The sequence below is a fragment of the Trichomycterus rosablanca genome, chromosome 26 (genome assembly GCF_030014385.1).
Source record: "Trichomycterus rosablanca isolate fTriRos1 chromosome 26, fTriRos1.hap1, whole genome shotgun sequence".
Classification (NCBI taxonomy): Eukaryota; Metazoa; Chordata; class Actinopteri; order Siluriformes; family Trichomycteridae; genus Trichomycterus; species Trichomycterus rosablanca.
The window spans coordinates 12,624,614-12,640,769 of record NC_086013.1 but is presented as its reverse complement, the minus strand read 5'-3'; the positions used below and the strand labels follow the sequence as shown (position 1 = coordinate 12,640,769).

Genomic DNA, 16,156 nt, shown 5'->3' with positions numbered 1-16,156 from the left:
AATAAATCACTATTATATTAATTATACAAACATATTACAAACTGCCTCTCATTTTCTTGTTTCTCTGTTGTGTACCCTTTCTTTCAGTTCCTGATGGTAAAATTTGTGTGCGTGAGGCAGGACTCGGCTGAACGGCTCGGCGTTCATCAGCTGGTCTTCAGCGGCTACGCGTGTCAAGATTCTGAGAGACTGGAGGAAGAGGAACTGAACTCTCAGTCTCAGGGGAACGAGCGTGGACAGGTCACAAGTCTCAGTCTCATCAAAAAGACCCTTTACTTCATCCAGCAACTTACCAGAGACCTGCCAACATATACACAGGTGTGCTTTACTTAAAAACCCCTGTGTTAAAATAAATTATCAACCAAGATAATACAGAAATAATAATCAAATTCCTTAATAATATAAGACTGAGAACATTTCATCATATCGTTCCATCTGTACTGTGTACAGTAATAGAGACTTACTGAACTTGTTATGGTGTTTCAGGACATACTGCTGCACAAGCAGAAGGCCGTGCTGGATTTTAATGGGCTGAACCTGCCGCTCTTCTGGGACCTTTACAGGAAACTCAGGGCTATGTGAGTACACACTTCTTCCTGATGCTCAGATTTGTATTGACTCGCAGAATTGTTGTATAACTCGTAGGTTTAACCTGATTAACCTCGTCCTGAGCTCTCAAATCCCAGCCGTCTTTAGAACAGAATCGTCGACTATTAACCAGTAATTGAAAGACATATAGCGGTCTGTCAAAATCTAAATCACATAGTTTCAGTTCTACCCCTCATGCATGATTTATTGATTTAAAAAAAAGCATAATGAGGGGACTTAGAATCAGAGTTAGAATCTTACCTGTTCTATTGCCCACTCGGGCGCCTACATGGACTCAAGATTAATGTGGTTTTTTTTGCCACAAACCCAAACTGTCCAATTTTTAGGTAGTAAGTTAAGGTAGTAATGTTAAAGCAGGGGCTTATTTTCTACTAATCAGCCTTTATGTCCATTGATAATAAAGCTTGCTTGACTGGACAGCATCATCCATGCAAGATTTTGACATTTTAACACCTTGTCTGTTATTTCTTTTAACTGTGGTCTGTTGATGCCTTTTCAGAGAGGGAGAGGAGGCGATAAAGGCTCGCATACTTTTGCTTCGAGTCCTTCAGAACTGTTTTTCAGCTCTTCCTGTCTTACCGGAATCCCGGAGCTCACTGGGAAACGTGTCGTCATCATCTTTCTCACCGTCGTCACCATCATCAATGCAATCATCATCATTATCCTCCTCAGCTGTGGTGTCATCGAGCACAGATGTGGATCCAGCTGAGGCTGTAGGGGAGCTGTATAGTCACCTGTGTCAGGGTATGAACACTAGTGACCCGTTTTCTGTTGTCTAATCACAGGAATGACTCACAATGAACAGTGGTCATTATTGCACTACGTTATTTGAAAGGAAAACATCATCATCATTTGACTTATTTAAAAGTATTGTATTTATGATTTTATTATTTTAAACATTGAGTAGAACAATGATCCAGATGTAGAGGAACACTTAATGTCGCATCCCTAAATCCCTAAACTCCTCACCCACAAAAAATTTGAAAAAGAAGACAATAAATGCATAAATAAATAAATACATAAAATATTAAGAAAATAAATACAGAAATAGTAAAAAAAAAAAAAAAAAAAGAGAAAAAAACTCTTAGGTTTCTTTTTATTTGTCCAAAAACGTATTCCACAACCCATGAAAAAGCCTCTGACATCTATGGTCACACCATCAGGGCAATATTTATTGTCTCCAGTATCCAACAAAGGGACAAAAGGAGATTTTAATCCAGAGGTCTTTTTGGATGTGGCTTTTTTAATCATGTTTCAAACTATGTCCAAATATGTAAAAAAAAATTCTGGACAAACCCAAGTGGCTGACACCATGGTATCTTTTCCACTATTGATCAGGACTCATCTTCAGGATCTCCTGTGGTAACATAAACAAACAACTAGCCCTTTTTAGCTGATCCTAAAGTATTGGTGAGCTCTGTTACACACAGTTGTAACGAAGAACATTCTAATTTATCACTGAATAAATTACCAAGATGCCCCAAATTTCATATAGCGGACACTTTTAAACATTGTTTCCCAATGGAACTGGTCTTATGCAAGTAAAAGTTCACAAAACCACAAACTGTCCCCATACAGGTGCAGTACTAAAGATCTCCTACTAGTTCTAAGTACTGTAAAAAAGAAAACGGAGGGCAATCAAAAAAGATGCTGTTTTTTGGCAGGGCGACCTGAAAACAGCATGAACAGCAGTAACCTTTTAACGGTGTAAGGTTTCCTACAGCACAAAACTCCTTTGCAATCAAAGATGGTTATGTGTATGTTAAACATGTCAACAATGTTGGAATAAAACATCTGTCAAGCTCATGGTTGGGGGTTTTTGATAGGTTATTGTATGTTAGTTTGGAAAGTATTTTGCGAACACACGACTGTAAAATTCATTTCGGTGTGGTGGTTTGTGTTCCAGTGGTGGACGAGCCTGATGGAGAGACGGATGTAGAGAAAACTCTAGGAAAAGAAGCAGTGAAGGCCATTCTGGGCGGTGCCGCCATCTTCTACCCCGACAAGCAGAGCCGACGCGACAAGCTCTTTGACATGATGGTGTGTGTAAAACACAGAAATGTGGGCTGTGTGTGGAATAAGAAGGTCTTTATACGGTGTGTTATATTTTTGTTTTTTTTTGTTTTTCATGTGTAGAAGAACATAACAGAGGAAACTCAGCCGGAGTCTGTTAAGCTGACGTTCGAGTCACTCTGCAACTATTTCAGGTAACACTTCGCTTTGCTTCTCATTTGCACAAAGTTAAACTTTATGCGTTGACCCCTGGCTCCACATGATTTGCATGGCTGAGAACAGAGTTGCTGTAGATAGTTGAAAAATGGAATTCTAGTAAAAATATAAGTAGATCTTTCCCCGAATTCCTTTACATTTTATGTGTGAGATTAACAATGTTGCAATTACACTGTCTATGCAGGTAGCATTTACTTATAAGCAATTTTTTGTGAACGCAGCATTTAAAGAGCCATTGCTACATAACCATACCATATAAACAGGCTTTTAGGGAGGGCTTTCTGGGGAAGGATGTTTAGGAAAGGCTCCTTGGAGAAGGCTCACTTCTATTCCAGTATGACTGTGCCCTGTGCACAATGCCAAAAATGTACATTTCTCTTAGGTATCCTCCCAGGCTTTTCTTCATGTCTTTATAGCGTTGTTCATAGAGTCGTGCTTGAACAGGAAAGGATCTTCACTACACTGTAGCTGCAAGGTTGAAAGCATATAGTTATGAAATACCTGTTGGCAGTTGTTGCAGCTGGAACACATGAATTCACAGATTAGAAGGGCTGTCCCAATACATTTGTTCATATAGTGTGTATATACTGTATATAATCTTTGCATCTCTGTCTTTGTTTCTAACTGTGTGTCTGCAGTGAACAGGATCCCAGTGGTCTTTTGCTGTTGCCCCCCAAAGGAGCGCCTGTCGACTTCGACACTTCCCCCATCTCCAACGTTATGCACACCCTGCTTCTTGTTGCCACTAAGGAGGTCTGTTCTTCACCCACACACACACCCACACGTACACACATATGTACACATATTCATACACACCTATAAACCACTGGTTAGCTTTAGTGTTTATTAAATGTAAGACAGGACACCAGACTTGAATTCCTCTCTTGGTCTCTTTTTAATCCTCTGTCTTTAGTGTGAGTTGATGATGGTGGATGGCAGTGGAGGACCAAGTCTAAAGAACTTGCTGTCTCTTTTCTGGGCGCTGCAGGGAAGTTTGCTGTCCTGGTGCTACCTGCAGCTTAAAACAGGGGCGTCCCCCGCCAGTGACCTGGCCAGAAACATCCTGGTTATATGTAAGCACAGGCTCCTATATTCAGCAGTATAGTATTCCTATAGTATTCAGACATGAGTTAGTAGGCCAATCAGAAACATCAGATTTTTTATAAATGAAAAAGACAAAAAAAAAACAAGAATCTGCAAACATTTGCTGTACCATAAATATGCCTTATGATAATTATTATGTGATGAATAGCCAAACTGAATGAACCGAATCAACCAATTTAGTTGTGCGTGAATTAGAATCAGCCATAAAAACTCCTGATCCTGATGGTTCTACACGTCTTGTTTTAATAGATGTGGAACAGTTCCTGGAGGCTGTTAAGTCCACCCTGAAGTCCCTGTTGGAGAGATATTCTGCTGCTGACATCACTGCCAAGCTTGGCAGCTCCATCATCATCACGGCCACCAGACAGCTGGTATTGATCTATACCTCACCCTTAATGGTTCAGTACTAGACCGTGTTGTGTTGTCACACTTAGAGCTTATCGTAACACAAATGGATTATAGTAATGTGACTGTTATGATCTAGCACTAAGCTAACACTACTGCTCCATGTAATATCTGTGATGACTATATTGTTTTTGTTGTGTAGGCAATCTTCTTGCTGGAGCTGTGTGCTCTGGATATTTCTCACTGTGTGTTCCTTAAGCTCTTCTTTACTCTGCTTGAGCTGATCAAGCAGCTGTCCAGCAGTACAGAGGCTAACTCCGGGGTCAGTAGCAAAGGTTTTTTTCAATTTGTGTGTGATTAGTTGTGGATGGATGGATGGATGGATGGATGGATGTGTATGTAGGTGGATAGATGGATGTGTGGATTGATGGATGGTTGAATGTGTGGGTGGATGGATAGATTGATGGATGGTTGATAAAATTTGGGTTTTATTTGGGTTTGGGTTTGTTGTAGGCTGATTTGGACTGTCAGCATCCTCAGCAGCCAGTGGTATTAAGAACATGGACCATGGAATCTCCTCACAATTATGAGGACAGTAAACATGAGAGCACAGTGTTTCTCTGTCCCGGAGCTACATACTTTGAGGTGGAGTTTGATGAACGCTGTGAGACGGAGAAGAGGTATTGACTCTGAAACTCACCATGACCTTATTCTGATAATGTTACACATACTTTAATTTTCTTTCTTCCCAGATTGTGTTTCATTAAAAAAAAATCTTGACCTATGACCATCTGATCTTAACATTGTATTGTGCTGAATTTGCAGGTATGATTTTTTGGAGTTTACAGATTCCAGAGGAGGCAAAATACGATATGACATGAAGGTTGGAACCGAGAAGTGGCCGAAGGTAAGCAGGTCTTTAATTGTATCCCATGAAACGAAAATGCAAAGCAAAAAAAGTGCAAAAATTATTAAGATCCCAAGACTGTCTTGACATTTGTTCATGACCTTTCTTCCCCATCATGACCAGCAACATTTAAAATTGCACTAATATTTAGTACTTTATATGTATTTCCTGTTGTTTAGAAAGTCACGTTTAAGGCTGGACACCAGCTGCAGTTCCTCTTTCACTCGGACAGCAGTAACACTGAATGGGGCTACAAGTTCACAGTGACTGCATTCGGTCTGCCCGACATCAGCGTGTCCTGGATCTGTGATCTGCAGCTGCTGGTGTCCAGACTTATGGGACGCCTGGCTTCACGTGCCATGGCACTAAAATCCCCACAAGGTGCAGTATTTCTGCTTTATTATTTTGGTTTATATATTTGTATATACAGTATATGGCAGCTTAAATGTAATATTGAATTACATTAAATTAACATTTTTATATTGTTAATATTTATATATTGTTTCCTGTAAAGTAAGACAGTGCTGCTTACCTAGCTGGGTTTAGACTCACAGTTTTTACCACTCACCACCGCTCAGTGGCACTGCCATCAGAAAGCAGTTTTGCCATCTATCAAGTTAATGGCTTAAAAGCTCCGATAAGCAGCAATTTGCGTCCAGCCCTGTGATGAATGGAGCACAAAACACTCATAACGTGAATACTGCCTATTTATTTATAATAAAATAATGTATATGCTGTACATTACTATCTGTATGTATTCAAAAGTTAAGACGTCTATGTGCTACGACATGCAGAATCAGTGTTCCAGTAATATAACTGGTTGGTGCTTGGCTTCTCTTTATTGTGTTTTTGCTTTCTTAGACGTTGGTGGGAAGGAGCTTCGTGCAGGTGTGATAAACCATGTGCTCTCCTCTCCTCTGTGGAAGCCAATATTCAGACATGGTCTAAACGAACCTTACAGAAATGACGAACTGGTACCCAGTAGTACTGATGGACAACAGGTACCGCTGTTTGTGGTATATCGACAATTTCACAATTCTTTGCTGTTTCTAAGTGACTTTAGCTTCCATGATTATATGTACACAACAATCTGTAAGAACAAAGTACATGGAACATCAGTCTCTAAGTCAAGGTTGGGCAAAACCCTCAAACTGTCACCTTGTGTTCTGAGGAATTTTGTCCTAATGCACAGATGTAATCCAAAACCACAGGTGTCACTGTCCGCAGTCAGGTGAGTTTTGGTCACAATGAACAGCATTATTTTTGGATCAAAAAAGCAGATTCATTTAAACCCAACCCTACTGTACCTACTGTCATGCATAAAGGTTGTGTTAATACGCAAAATAATATCTTGAAACTCCTGAATTTTTGTCGCACCTTAACGCAGCGGTAAATTTCGCTACTAGCCTACTACTGCTGGAATCCAGGGTTTGAATCCCCAGCTGTACTGTCGGCCAGCCAGGCTCCTACATACAGATATGATTGGCTATTTCTTTAAGGGGGGGCTAAATACCAACAAAAGACAAACAAGCTTATATGATATTCTTTTTTTTTTTTTGTAGGTCTCCTTTGAGGACGAGGTATCGGAGTTCCTGGTGGACTTGGCTAACTGGGATCCTTCTCAGGAAGCATCTGATGCAAGAACGGAACTTATGAGGAACTTAATGCTGAACTTTAAGAAGCAGCTAATCAGAGGCGAGATTGTTGCAGGGTCCAAAATTGACCAGGCAGTGAACGCAATCTGGGCGGCCATGGTGTACCATACCCCTGCCCTTCAGTCTTCTCTCAGGAACTTTGGTAAATAATTAGATTTATTGATGATTTAGCATGATTACTAAGTAACATTTAATTGCTAAATTTGTCAGTTAAACAAAAGTTCAAGAGATTAACAAATCAGAGATATTCAAAATGTCCCAACAGTTTGTATAATAAAATAGGATGGTATAATGAAGGATAGTATGATAAAACAGAAAATCTGATTAGTTACTGTGTTTCCATATAAACAGTGACTAAACCAACATTTATATAAACCATCATATCATATGTATCTCATACTGTATATACATAGATTGTGCGGTATATTGAAGGCCCACTTCTCTTTCTCTCCTCTCTCAGTGGTAAAGCAGGGGCAGAGCTGTGTGGGTGAGGACCTGCTGCAGGTCTACATACTGGCTGATGGCATTAGGACATGGATGGTAAGCTCAGATTTTGCTTGTTCTTGATACTTTACACATGATGTCATCAGATATTTACCATATTTTGGCTTTTGCGTTTCAGTTGGAGATGAAACAGCGCTCCCAGCTGTCTAAAAATGGACCTGTGGAGAAAGAGGACAGTCAGGATGAATTTACACCTGAATCTATGGGTATGTAGTAGTAACAGGTGTGATAAATCAATTTTATGCTTCAAACTCTGCAGCAACAGTTTAGGGAAGGCTCTTTCCTGTGCCATGATAAAGCGGTTAATGAAAATGAAATAAAAGTATGATTATTACAATCAGGATAGGATGCCAGTCCATCATGGTGCCTTTGCCACCCATCACCCCAAAGAGTTAGCCAATCATGTCTAAGTAGACATCCGACCTGCTGATAGCACTGCAGCAACAGTTTAGGGAAGGCTCTTTTCTGTGCGTTGTTAAAGCTGTTGATGTAAATGAAATAAAAGTATAATGATTACAATCAGGATAGGATGCCAGTCTATCATGGTGCCTTGACCACTCATCACCACAAAGACATAGCCAATCATGTCTGTATGTAAACACCCGACCGGTTGATAGCACTGCTGTGAATTTAAACCCTGGATCCAGGCAGTAGTAGGCTAACTTAATTTACAGCTGCGCCATCTGAGTGCTTCATTATTATTATTATTATTATTATTATTATTATTAGTTTATTATTATTATTTACTATTATTATTTATTGTTATATTATTATTATTATTATGGTATTATTATTTTTATTATTTATTTTTATTAGTATTTTCTATTATTATTATTATTATTTATTTCCTATTATTGTTATTATTATAAAAGTAAAAAACACAAATTACATTTTCTCAAATCTATACATATAAAAAAAATTTTACGTTTATCATTTATATTATTTACATAAAATATTTTGTATTTAATGACAGTTTGTTAATTATATTAATATTAATATAATAAATTTATTATAATATATTAATATTATTTAAATTAAATGATATACAGTATATTAAACCTGTTTTTGTGCTTCTCTTTGTCCAGCTGAGATCTGCATCAGAAAGAGTTTGCTCCTCTTCAGGTTCAGACCTGATGGGACCTCTGCACCCCTGTCAGACCTTGACCATCCGAAATCAGCAGAGAGTCCTCATGTCCCCCATTTCCTTCACTCTGTCTCCATATCAGAAGGAGATTTTCAGCCCTGCCCCTCCGTCTCCTCCTCCTCCCAGAGTCCTGCGGTTGCTGAGACTGTTCACCCCCTCAGAGTACAGACCCAGATCTCATCTGCTTCTGATCCAGGAGCTCCCAGCGGTGCCAGTGCAGGTGCCAGTGCAGGTGCCAGCGCACAAGGCTCCAGAGGATCGACAGAAAGTCTTCACTCTCAGAGCGGCGAGCCCGTGTCTCCGCTGGCTTTCTCTCGCAAAGCGCCTTTTAGTCGGGGTCGCCTCAGGCTGCTCTCGCTCCGCTCGGTGGAGGAAACACGGGCTGCACCGTCGGTTAAGGAGAGGTTTTCCATCCTCAAACACATATTCAGCTTTATGAAGGACTCAGCAGTTTGTGAGACCAGGTACAAACGTACCTCTTCGTAGACAAGATGAAATAAGTAGACAGAAACATAATACCTATCTTACCATAAAATGACACATACGTGTTAAACATTGCACTAAAATTCTAATAAATAAATAAGATACCCACTTTGTATATTAAGGAAATCATGTATTAAGATTCTGTATTGTGTGTGTGTGTGTGTGTTTATAGTGTTCTAAAGACTCTTGCTTTAAAGAAGACCCAGGCTCTGACTGTATGCGAGGTTTTGGAGACGGTACAGCAGTGTTTACTCTCCCTGGGAAAGCCGCACCTCTTCCAGGCCCCCTGCATCCTCTTCCTCCAGGAGCTGCTGGCCTGCCAGAAAGATTTCAACAAGTAACTTTACTGTTTGTTACAATGATTTGGTCAGGACATGATGCTGAAAATAATGTATTTGTATAAGAACAGATGCATTGCGTGGCACAAGAAGTCTTAGCTTTGGGGCTGCAACAGTGACTCCTACGGTCTGGTTCAGACGTCGGACATAGAGCATAACGTGAATTGCTGCATGGGTTAGAGATCATTGTAGAGAACCGCCAGTGGGCACTGTACAAATGTCAGAGAGATCTCTTTAAACAGCGAGGACATTGTGCCCGTGCCATAGTCGCCAGGGTATCAGGATGTATTCCAGTTGGGACAATACTATGGTTTGGGAATTAGTTGATATGGACTATGGTCTTCAGGGTATCTTGTCTGCTCACAATGAGTAATGAACCCAGTATTTTTCCAATACACTACATAGCCAAGAGTATTCAGACACCAGACCATAAGCTTGTTAAACATCCCATTTTAAAAACAAATGGTATTTAAATAGGCTGACATCTATGTGATTTTCTCTTTTCTCCCCAGAGATGTGGGAATTTGTGCCCATTCAGTGAAAAGTGCATTTGTAAGGCTGGGCTCTAATGTTGGTCAAGGAAGCTTCAGTTAATGTTCCAGTTCATTCCAGAGCTGTTCATTGGGGCAGTGAGTTCTTTATGCCTTTATGGACCTTGCTTTGTGCACAGTGGCACAGAAAAGGGCCTTCCCTAAACAGTTGCTGCAAAGTTGGAAGCATATCATTCCCTTTACATAATTGATTTATTATAGCTGTAAGCGATTGTTATGACTGAAAGACATTAATTTAAAAATTGGAAGGGTTGTCCCAATACTTTTGTTCATATAGTGTACTTGAATCTAATCTAAATCGTGTATCTTAATGTGTTATAGTTAGTTCAGTAAAACCAGATCAATAATCAGAACTAATAGTTGTGTTTGTATATAGCTGATTTAATTCAATTCCTTCCTCCATCTTCCTGTCTGTCTAGTTACTTCTCTCAGTTATCAGGCTGTGGACTGGAGCTGAAGGAACAGGTCAGACGTTCCTATCATCAGCTCATTCTGATGCTGGTAGAGGCAGTGCGAGGCTTCGACAACATCAATGACAAGTAAGTGCATTCTCACGTAATGCAAACTGATTTCCAGTAAGATCCAACTATTAATAGACACAACTTCCTTCGGGTAAAGAACTTATACGTACCATTAATGCATGTGTACACAAAGCCTCGTCTAATGGAATGTAAGGCAGGTGATCAAAATCCATCACTACAGCAGGGTCAGAATTTTACTTTTCAGCCAAGATCACCATCAAATCTCCTCGGATTTATTCATTTAAAATCACAACTGCTTTGATCACCTTCTATTGTGTTCTCTATCAATCTTTTTAAATACGTCCGACTGCAGCAGTGTAATGAAATTTGGAAAATTGTCCATGACTGTGTTTGACATTAAAACTTGTGTAACTTGTGTGTTGACATGAATCTTGTGTAACCAGTAACTACTGGTCCTGTCATGAGTCTAACCAAAGTGTGTAAACACAACGTTTAAAATCCTAATAAATAAATATTCTATCCCGTTTAGCTTTACATAAATATATAAACATCTGAATTTTGACATTGTGCAACGAATATGGTGATCCTGTACATGTGTGTTTCTGTGTCAGGGTTCTGTTGCCGGCGTTGTCGTGTGTACAGACGTGTCTGCTGCACCTGCTAGACATGAGCTGGGAGGCTCAGGATCTGCCTCTGTTTGAGGAAATCAGGCTGCCCGATCTGCTGCTCGACATGTCCAAGGAGAACATCAGCGTGCACGACATCGCTATCAGGTGTGCCTACAGCTCGTCTTACGGTTCATGTTGAGCAAAAAGAGTTCGTCTGTTTTATTTCCTTCTCATTTTGCTTTCATGTTATAGAAGCCATGTATGTGTAGAATTACATTATCAACACACAGAACAGAAAAGTATGCCAAAAGTATGTGGACACGCCTCCCAATTATTAAGAAACTCTAGTAGCCTCTAGAGTCCTGACCCTGACCCAACTGAACACTTTTCAGATGAATTTGACTGTTGATTGCGAGCCAGGCTTTCTCATCCTACAACAGTGCCTGACCTCACAATTTCTTTTTTGACTAAATGGGCACTCATTTACCCTTCTTGGTCCCAAGCCCAGATATAATAGGGAGGGTTGAGTCAGGAAGGGCATCTGGTTTAAAACTGTGCCACTATGATGATCCACTCTGGTGACCCCTAGTAAAGGACACCTAATGCCCCTAACAAAACTATTGGCTTATGTTAAAATCACCAAAAATCACTTCAAAAACATTCTGCCATGACTGAGAAACTGCTAACATTGTATAATACATGACCAGTGTGACACCATCAGGCTAAACTGTCCCTGTCTGCATGCGGTAGGGTTTGGGTCGATTTTCTATTAATCTTATGTAGGAATTCGCCACTAGCTGGTAAAAAGAAGAGCCCAGTGGCTTATCACATCCTTGAGAGGCAGTTAAATCAACGTTATAATGGAAAATAAATATAACTACTGTGCAGTCCAGTTTAGACTTGTTGTTTTTTGTCATGGTGCAACAGTCAGTGGACAGAGGAGGACGAGATCGCTGACTATGAAAGGAACACGGAGTGGATGGACGAGTGCATGGACGGCATGTTTGAGAAATGGTTTGACAAAATCACCCAGGCCTCCCCAGACGAAAAGAGAAAGGTAGATTCAACAGAGACACACCCAAACGTACAGTGAAATGCTAATCTTTACTCAGTGCTTATATTGTCATGCAAAAACGTCTCTTTTGCATTTCTTTTACTTTTGTTTACTGCTTTAGAGTGTAAGAGTGGCTTCTTAAATTCTGAAACTCACATTTTACCATTGAGCTGATGTCCACATTATGGCCAAAAGTATGTAGACACCCCTCCTGCAGCACGGTGGCTTGGTGGGTAGCACTGTCACCTCAAAGCATAAAGGTCCTGGGTTTGATTCCCAGGTGGAGTGGTCCGGGTCCTTTCTGTGTGGAGTCTGTGGGTTTCCTCCGGGAGCTCTGGTTTCCTCCCACAGGCCAAAGACATGAAAGTGAGGTTAATTGGAGATACAAAATTGTCCATGACTGTGTTTGTAAAACATGACGTTAAAATCCTAATGAAATTAAATAAAAATAACGACACCCCTCCTAATTACTGAGCTACATTCTAAAATCTAGTGGAAAGCCTGTTTGTTCAGTTTTAAATAACTGGTTAAAATGATTATCAATGCATTGATGATGAAAAAAATCTATACATATTGTTGCTTAGCATCAGACCTTAAACCAATTTTTGGGGGGCACGGTGGCTCAGTGGGTAGCACTGTCGCCTCACAGCAAGAAGGTCCTGGGTTCAATCCCCAGGAGTGGTCCGGGTCCTTTTTGTGTGGAGTTTGCATGTTCTCCCTGTGTCTGCGTGGGTTTCCTCTGGGAGCTCCGGTTTCCTCCCACAGTACAAATACATGAATACATGAATGTAACCAAAGTGTGTAAACCTGACGTTAAAATCCTAATAAATAATAAATAAATAAATTAAACCCATTTTTTGCAGATGCACATGTTCATCGCACGGTATTGTGATCTGTTAAACGTGGAGATCTCGTGTGATGGTTGTGAGAGGATCGCTCCAGGTCATCGTTATCGATGTCTGCAGTGCACCGACATGGACCTGTGCAAGACCTGTTTCCTTAGTAAGCGTCTCGTTGCTTTGACTCTGGTTCACACCCTGTTGTATACTGTATGTATTTAACCAACCACATAAATAAACGTCTTTTCTGTAGCACTTTTGATTTATAATGCAAATTATACATAATGTAGTTAGATAAATAGAATAAATATAGCACACAATGTTTGCTACTATAGTTCCTTAGCTTAGCATAATAAAAAAACCTAATGCATATTTAAATAAACATGATCAATTAAGCTGAGCATTAGCTATTGCTAATATGGTAAATACTACGCTTGGTGTCCCTGCATACTGTATTAAGCCATAAGTACTTATTAAGGTGTTCTGGTCAACCGTAACATGCTGCTTTCTGGCTAGAATGTTTACTGTGATCTATTGTGAACAAAGGGGACAGTTTGCGCCTTTCTCCAAAAGTAATTTGGATCTCCTTGTACCCTTCGAAAATGATCTTGTTTTTACTTGGTTTCATTTTTTGTTTTCAGGTGGTGCCAAGCCAGAAGGGCACGAGGACGATCACGAGATGGTAAATATGGAGTACGCCTGTGACCACTGTCAGGGTCTTATCGTGGGCAGCAGGATCAACTGCAACGTCTGCGAGGACTTCGACCTTTGCTTCGGCTGCTACAATGCCAAAAAATATTCAGACAGGTAGAACGTTTAACTCCCAGTATGAATTGATTTTACAGCTTTTAATAATATTTGTACTGTAAGAGGTGGGATTCATAGGCTGTGCCAGGGTTTAACAGTAGTCTGATATGCTAGCCCACTACTCAGGTCTGCTGTGCCACCGGTTTAGTCTGGAGCTCAACAGACACTATGGGTCTGTCCGAAAACCTAGTGAGCTGCCTTGCTGCCTACTGCCTACCTACCTAGCTGCCTAAGTAAGACTGGTACTGACACATAAAGGAATACATAGAACATACAGATTTATTGTTATGGGTTTAGGCTCAGTAAGAATCCACTGCCGGCTGATATAAAGAATCAACTGGCAGCCTGAAGTACAAATTGAGACAGTGCAGTAGGGGACAAAAGTTCAGAAAACAGGTGGATTAAAAAGCTACTGCTAGCCATTCTTGGGTTGTCTGTGATCATTTTCTGTAATTTTCATTCCTTGCACCAGTCACCTGCCCACCCATCGGATCACGGTTTACCCCATGGTGACCATTCGCATCAGCGATCGGCACCGACTGATCCAGCCGTACATCCACAACTACTCCTGGCTCCTGTTCACCAGCCTGGCTCTGTTCACCTCTGAGCTAACCAACGAGCTTCAGGACAGCGCGTCTCGGAGTCATGCTGCATCACTGCAGAGCCACTGCTCCCAGCTAATCACCGACTGTCTGATGAAGGGCCAGACAGGAAAAGGTAACGAGATTATCTTTCATGTGCTTGAGCGAGAAATGTAAAGCTGGCATTGGAGGTCATGTCCGTCTGTCTTCATGTTCAGGTTTGCGAGCTTCAGCCCTTTTGACTCTTCTGTCCTGCAATGAACCTGAGAATGAGCTGTGTACCTCCAGCCTGGAGTCCAGTCAGGAGATCAGTACGTCAGATACTGTTTCTTTACCTGGAAGTACTGCAGCTCTCTGCTCACCACCACCTCCTTTAGACAAGGTACCGTAACTGCAAATTCTCTTCATATGTTCCTGTTCTACACTCACTATAGACCATTTTATTCTCCTAATCCGCTTTGTCCTGGTCTGGGTCACGGCAGGAATATCCTGGACAAGTAGCTAACTCATCGCAGGGCTTCAGCCAGTCATGTCTGTGTAGATGCCTAGCCGGCCGATAGCACTGCTAAAGTTCAAAACCAGATCTCAGCATTGTTGAGCTAGTGTAATAAACCCTTTAGAACTGATATCTGGACATTAATTTTGTGTTTTTAAAGTAGAGTAGTACATCACGCTCTCTAGAAATACAACCCCAGAAAACATGACTGGGAAGATTTGTTTAAATCTAATTAAAAAAATGTAAATAATATTTTATTACAATTATTTAATTACAATTATTTTAAATATGATTTATATCAGCTTTATTTTATTAAAATTATTTAATTATAATTATTTTAAATATCGTTTCTGTCAGCTTTATTTTATTAAAATTTTTTAATTACAATTATTTTAAATATTGTTTATATCAGCTTTATTTTATTAAAATGATTTAATTATAATTATTTTAAATATTGTTTCTATCAACTTTATTTTATTAAAATTATTTAATTATAATTATTTTAAATATTGTTTATCAGCTTTATTTTATTACAATTATTTAATTATAATTATTTTAAATATTTTTAACAATAATTAATTTTATCAAAATATTTTAAACAATTTTATTATTATTTTAATTAATATTTTTTTATTCATATTTTATTGTAATTTATGTTAATTAATATTTATTTTATTGTTATTATTAATATATTCATATTTTAGTGATAACAAATTGTTTATTTAATTATTACAATACAATTCATATTGTTTTTGCTTTTGTCTCTTACAGAGTAAAACCGCTTCTCTTTTTGAAAAACCAGTGGGTTCAGAGGAGAAAGAGGCTCAATGTAAACTGGTTTCTCAAGATACACTGGATTCCGCTAGTCTGAGTAATACACCGTCCACGGATGACACCCTGTCTCCAGATCTTAAAGGTAAGAGATTAGGAGTGGCAAATTTACAAATCCATCCAGTTACATGACAGCTTTATTTGGGCCTGTTAGGCTAGCATTAGAAAGTAGAAGATTTAATTCCTGCATCTACCAGCTAGCAGCCACGGTTGGGCCCTTGAACAAGGCCCCTTAACATCTCGACTCTGTGCTGTGTCATATAATGGTGAACAAAAGAATTGTACTGTACGCTAGTACTTGTATATATGACAATAACGACATTCCTCAAATTGAATAAATGAATGTAATTCCGGCCTTTTTTTAAACTATCAAAAAGATGTCCAGTTTGTACATTTACATTTACATTTTCTGCATTTAGCAGACACTCTTATCCAGAGCGACTTACAGAAGTGCTTCCATAGTAAACATTTCATTTCTCAAGTTTTAGTAAACAAAAGTCGAAGAACACAAATCTGCTGAAACCTGTTAGAACCAAAGTGTTTTTTTGGGGGGGGTTTTTTGGAAATGGAAAAAAATGTTAGTAAATAA

At 39.5% G+C, this 16,156-nt stretch overlaps 1 protein-coding gene across 3 annotated transcripts in view; it reads left to right on the top strand.

Annotated features, from left to right (window-relative positions):
* zzef1 (zinc finger, ZZ-type with EF hand domain 1) overlaps nucleotides 1-16,156 on the top strand; it is a 53,813-nt gene that overhangs the window by 18,406 nt on the left and 19,251 nt on the right. For all 3 annotated transcript variants that reach the window (XM_062989135.1, XM_062989134.1, XM_062989136.1), the window contains exons 13-38: nucleotides 88-318; nucleotides 487-578; nucleotides 1,109-1,353; nucleotides 2,516-2,649; nucleotides 2,746-2,816; nucleotides 3,477-3,591; nucleotides 3,752-3,911; nucleotides 4,192-4,313; nucleotides 4,490-4,609; nucleotides 4,801-4,967; nucleotides 5,113-5,194; nucleotides 5,374-5,575; nucleotides 6,056-6,195; nucleotides 6,757-6,991; nucleotides 7,310-7,389; nucleotides 7,472-7,559; nucleotides 8,439-8,961; nucleotides 9,153-9,317; nucleotides 10,289-10,408; nucleotides 10,963-11,124; nucleotides 11,887-12,016; nucleotides 12,877-13,015; nucleotides 13,494-13,659; nucleotides 14,132-14,376; nucleotides 14,459-14,622; nucleotides 15,508-15,652. In XM_062989135.1, the coding sequence (XP_062845205.1) occupies nucleotides 88-318; nucleotides 487-578; nucleotides 1,109-1,353; nucleotides 2,516-2,649; nucleotides 2,746-2,816; nucleotides 3,477-3,591; nucleotides 3,752-3,911; nucleotides 4,192-4,313; nucleotides 4,490-4,609; nucleotides 4,801-4,967; nucleotides 5,113-5,194; nucleotides 5,374-5,575; nucleotides 6,056-6,195; nucleotides 6,757-6,991; nucleotides 7,310-7,389; nucleotides 7,472-7,559; nucleotides 8,439-8,961; nucleotides 9,153-9,317; nucleotides 10,289-10,408; nucleotides 10,963-11,124; nucleotides 11,887-12,016; nucleotides 12,877-13,015; nucleotides 13,494-13,659; nucleotides 14,132-14,376; nucleotides 14,459-14,622; nucleotides 15,508-15,652 (4,243 nt within the window). The remainder of the gene's footprint in view (nucleotides 1-87; nucleotides 319-486; nucleotides 579-1,108; nucleotides 1,354-2,515; nucleotides 2,650-2,745; nucleotides 2,817-3,476; nucleotides 3,592-3,751; nucleotides 3,912-4,191; nucleotides 4,314-4,489; nucleotides 4,610-4,800; nucleotides 4,968-5,112; nucleotides 5,195-5,373; nucleotides 5,576-6,055; nucleotides 6,196-6,756; nucleotides 6,992-7,309; nucleotides 7,390-7,471; nucleotides 7,560-8,438; nucleotides 8,962-9,152; nucleotides 9,318-10,288; nucleotides 10,409-10,962; nucleotides 11,125-11,886; nucleotides 12,017-12,876; nucleotides 13,016-13,493; nucleotides 13,660-14,131; nucleotides 14,377-14,458; nucleotides 14,623-15,507; nucleotides 15,653-16,156) is intronic.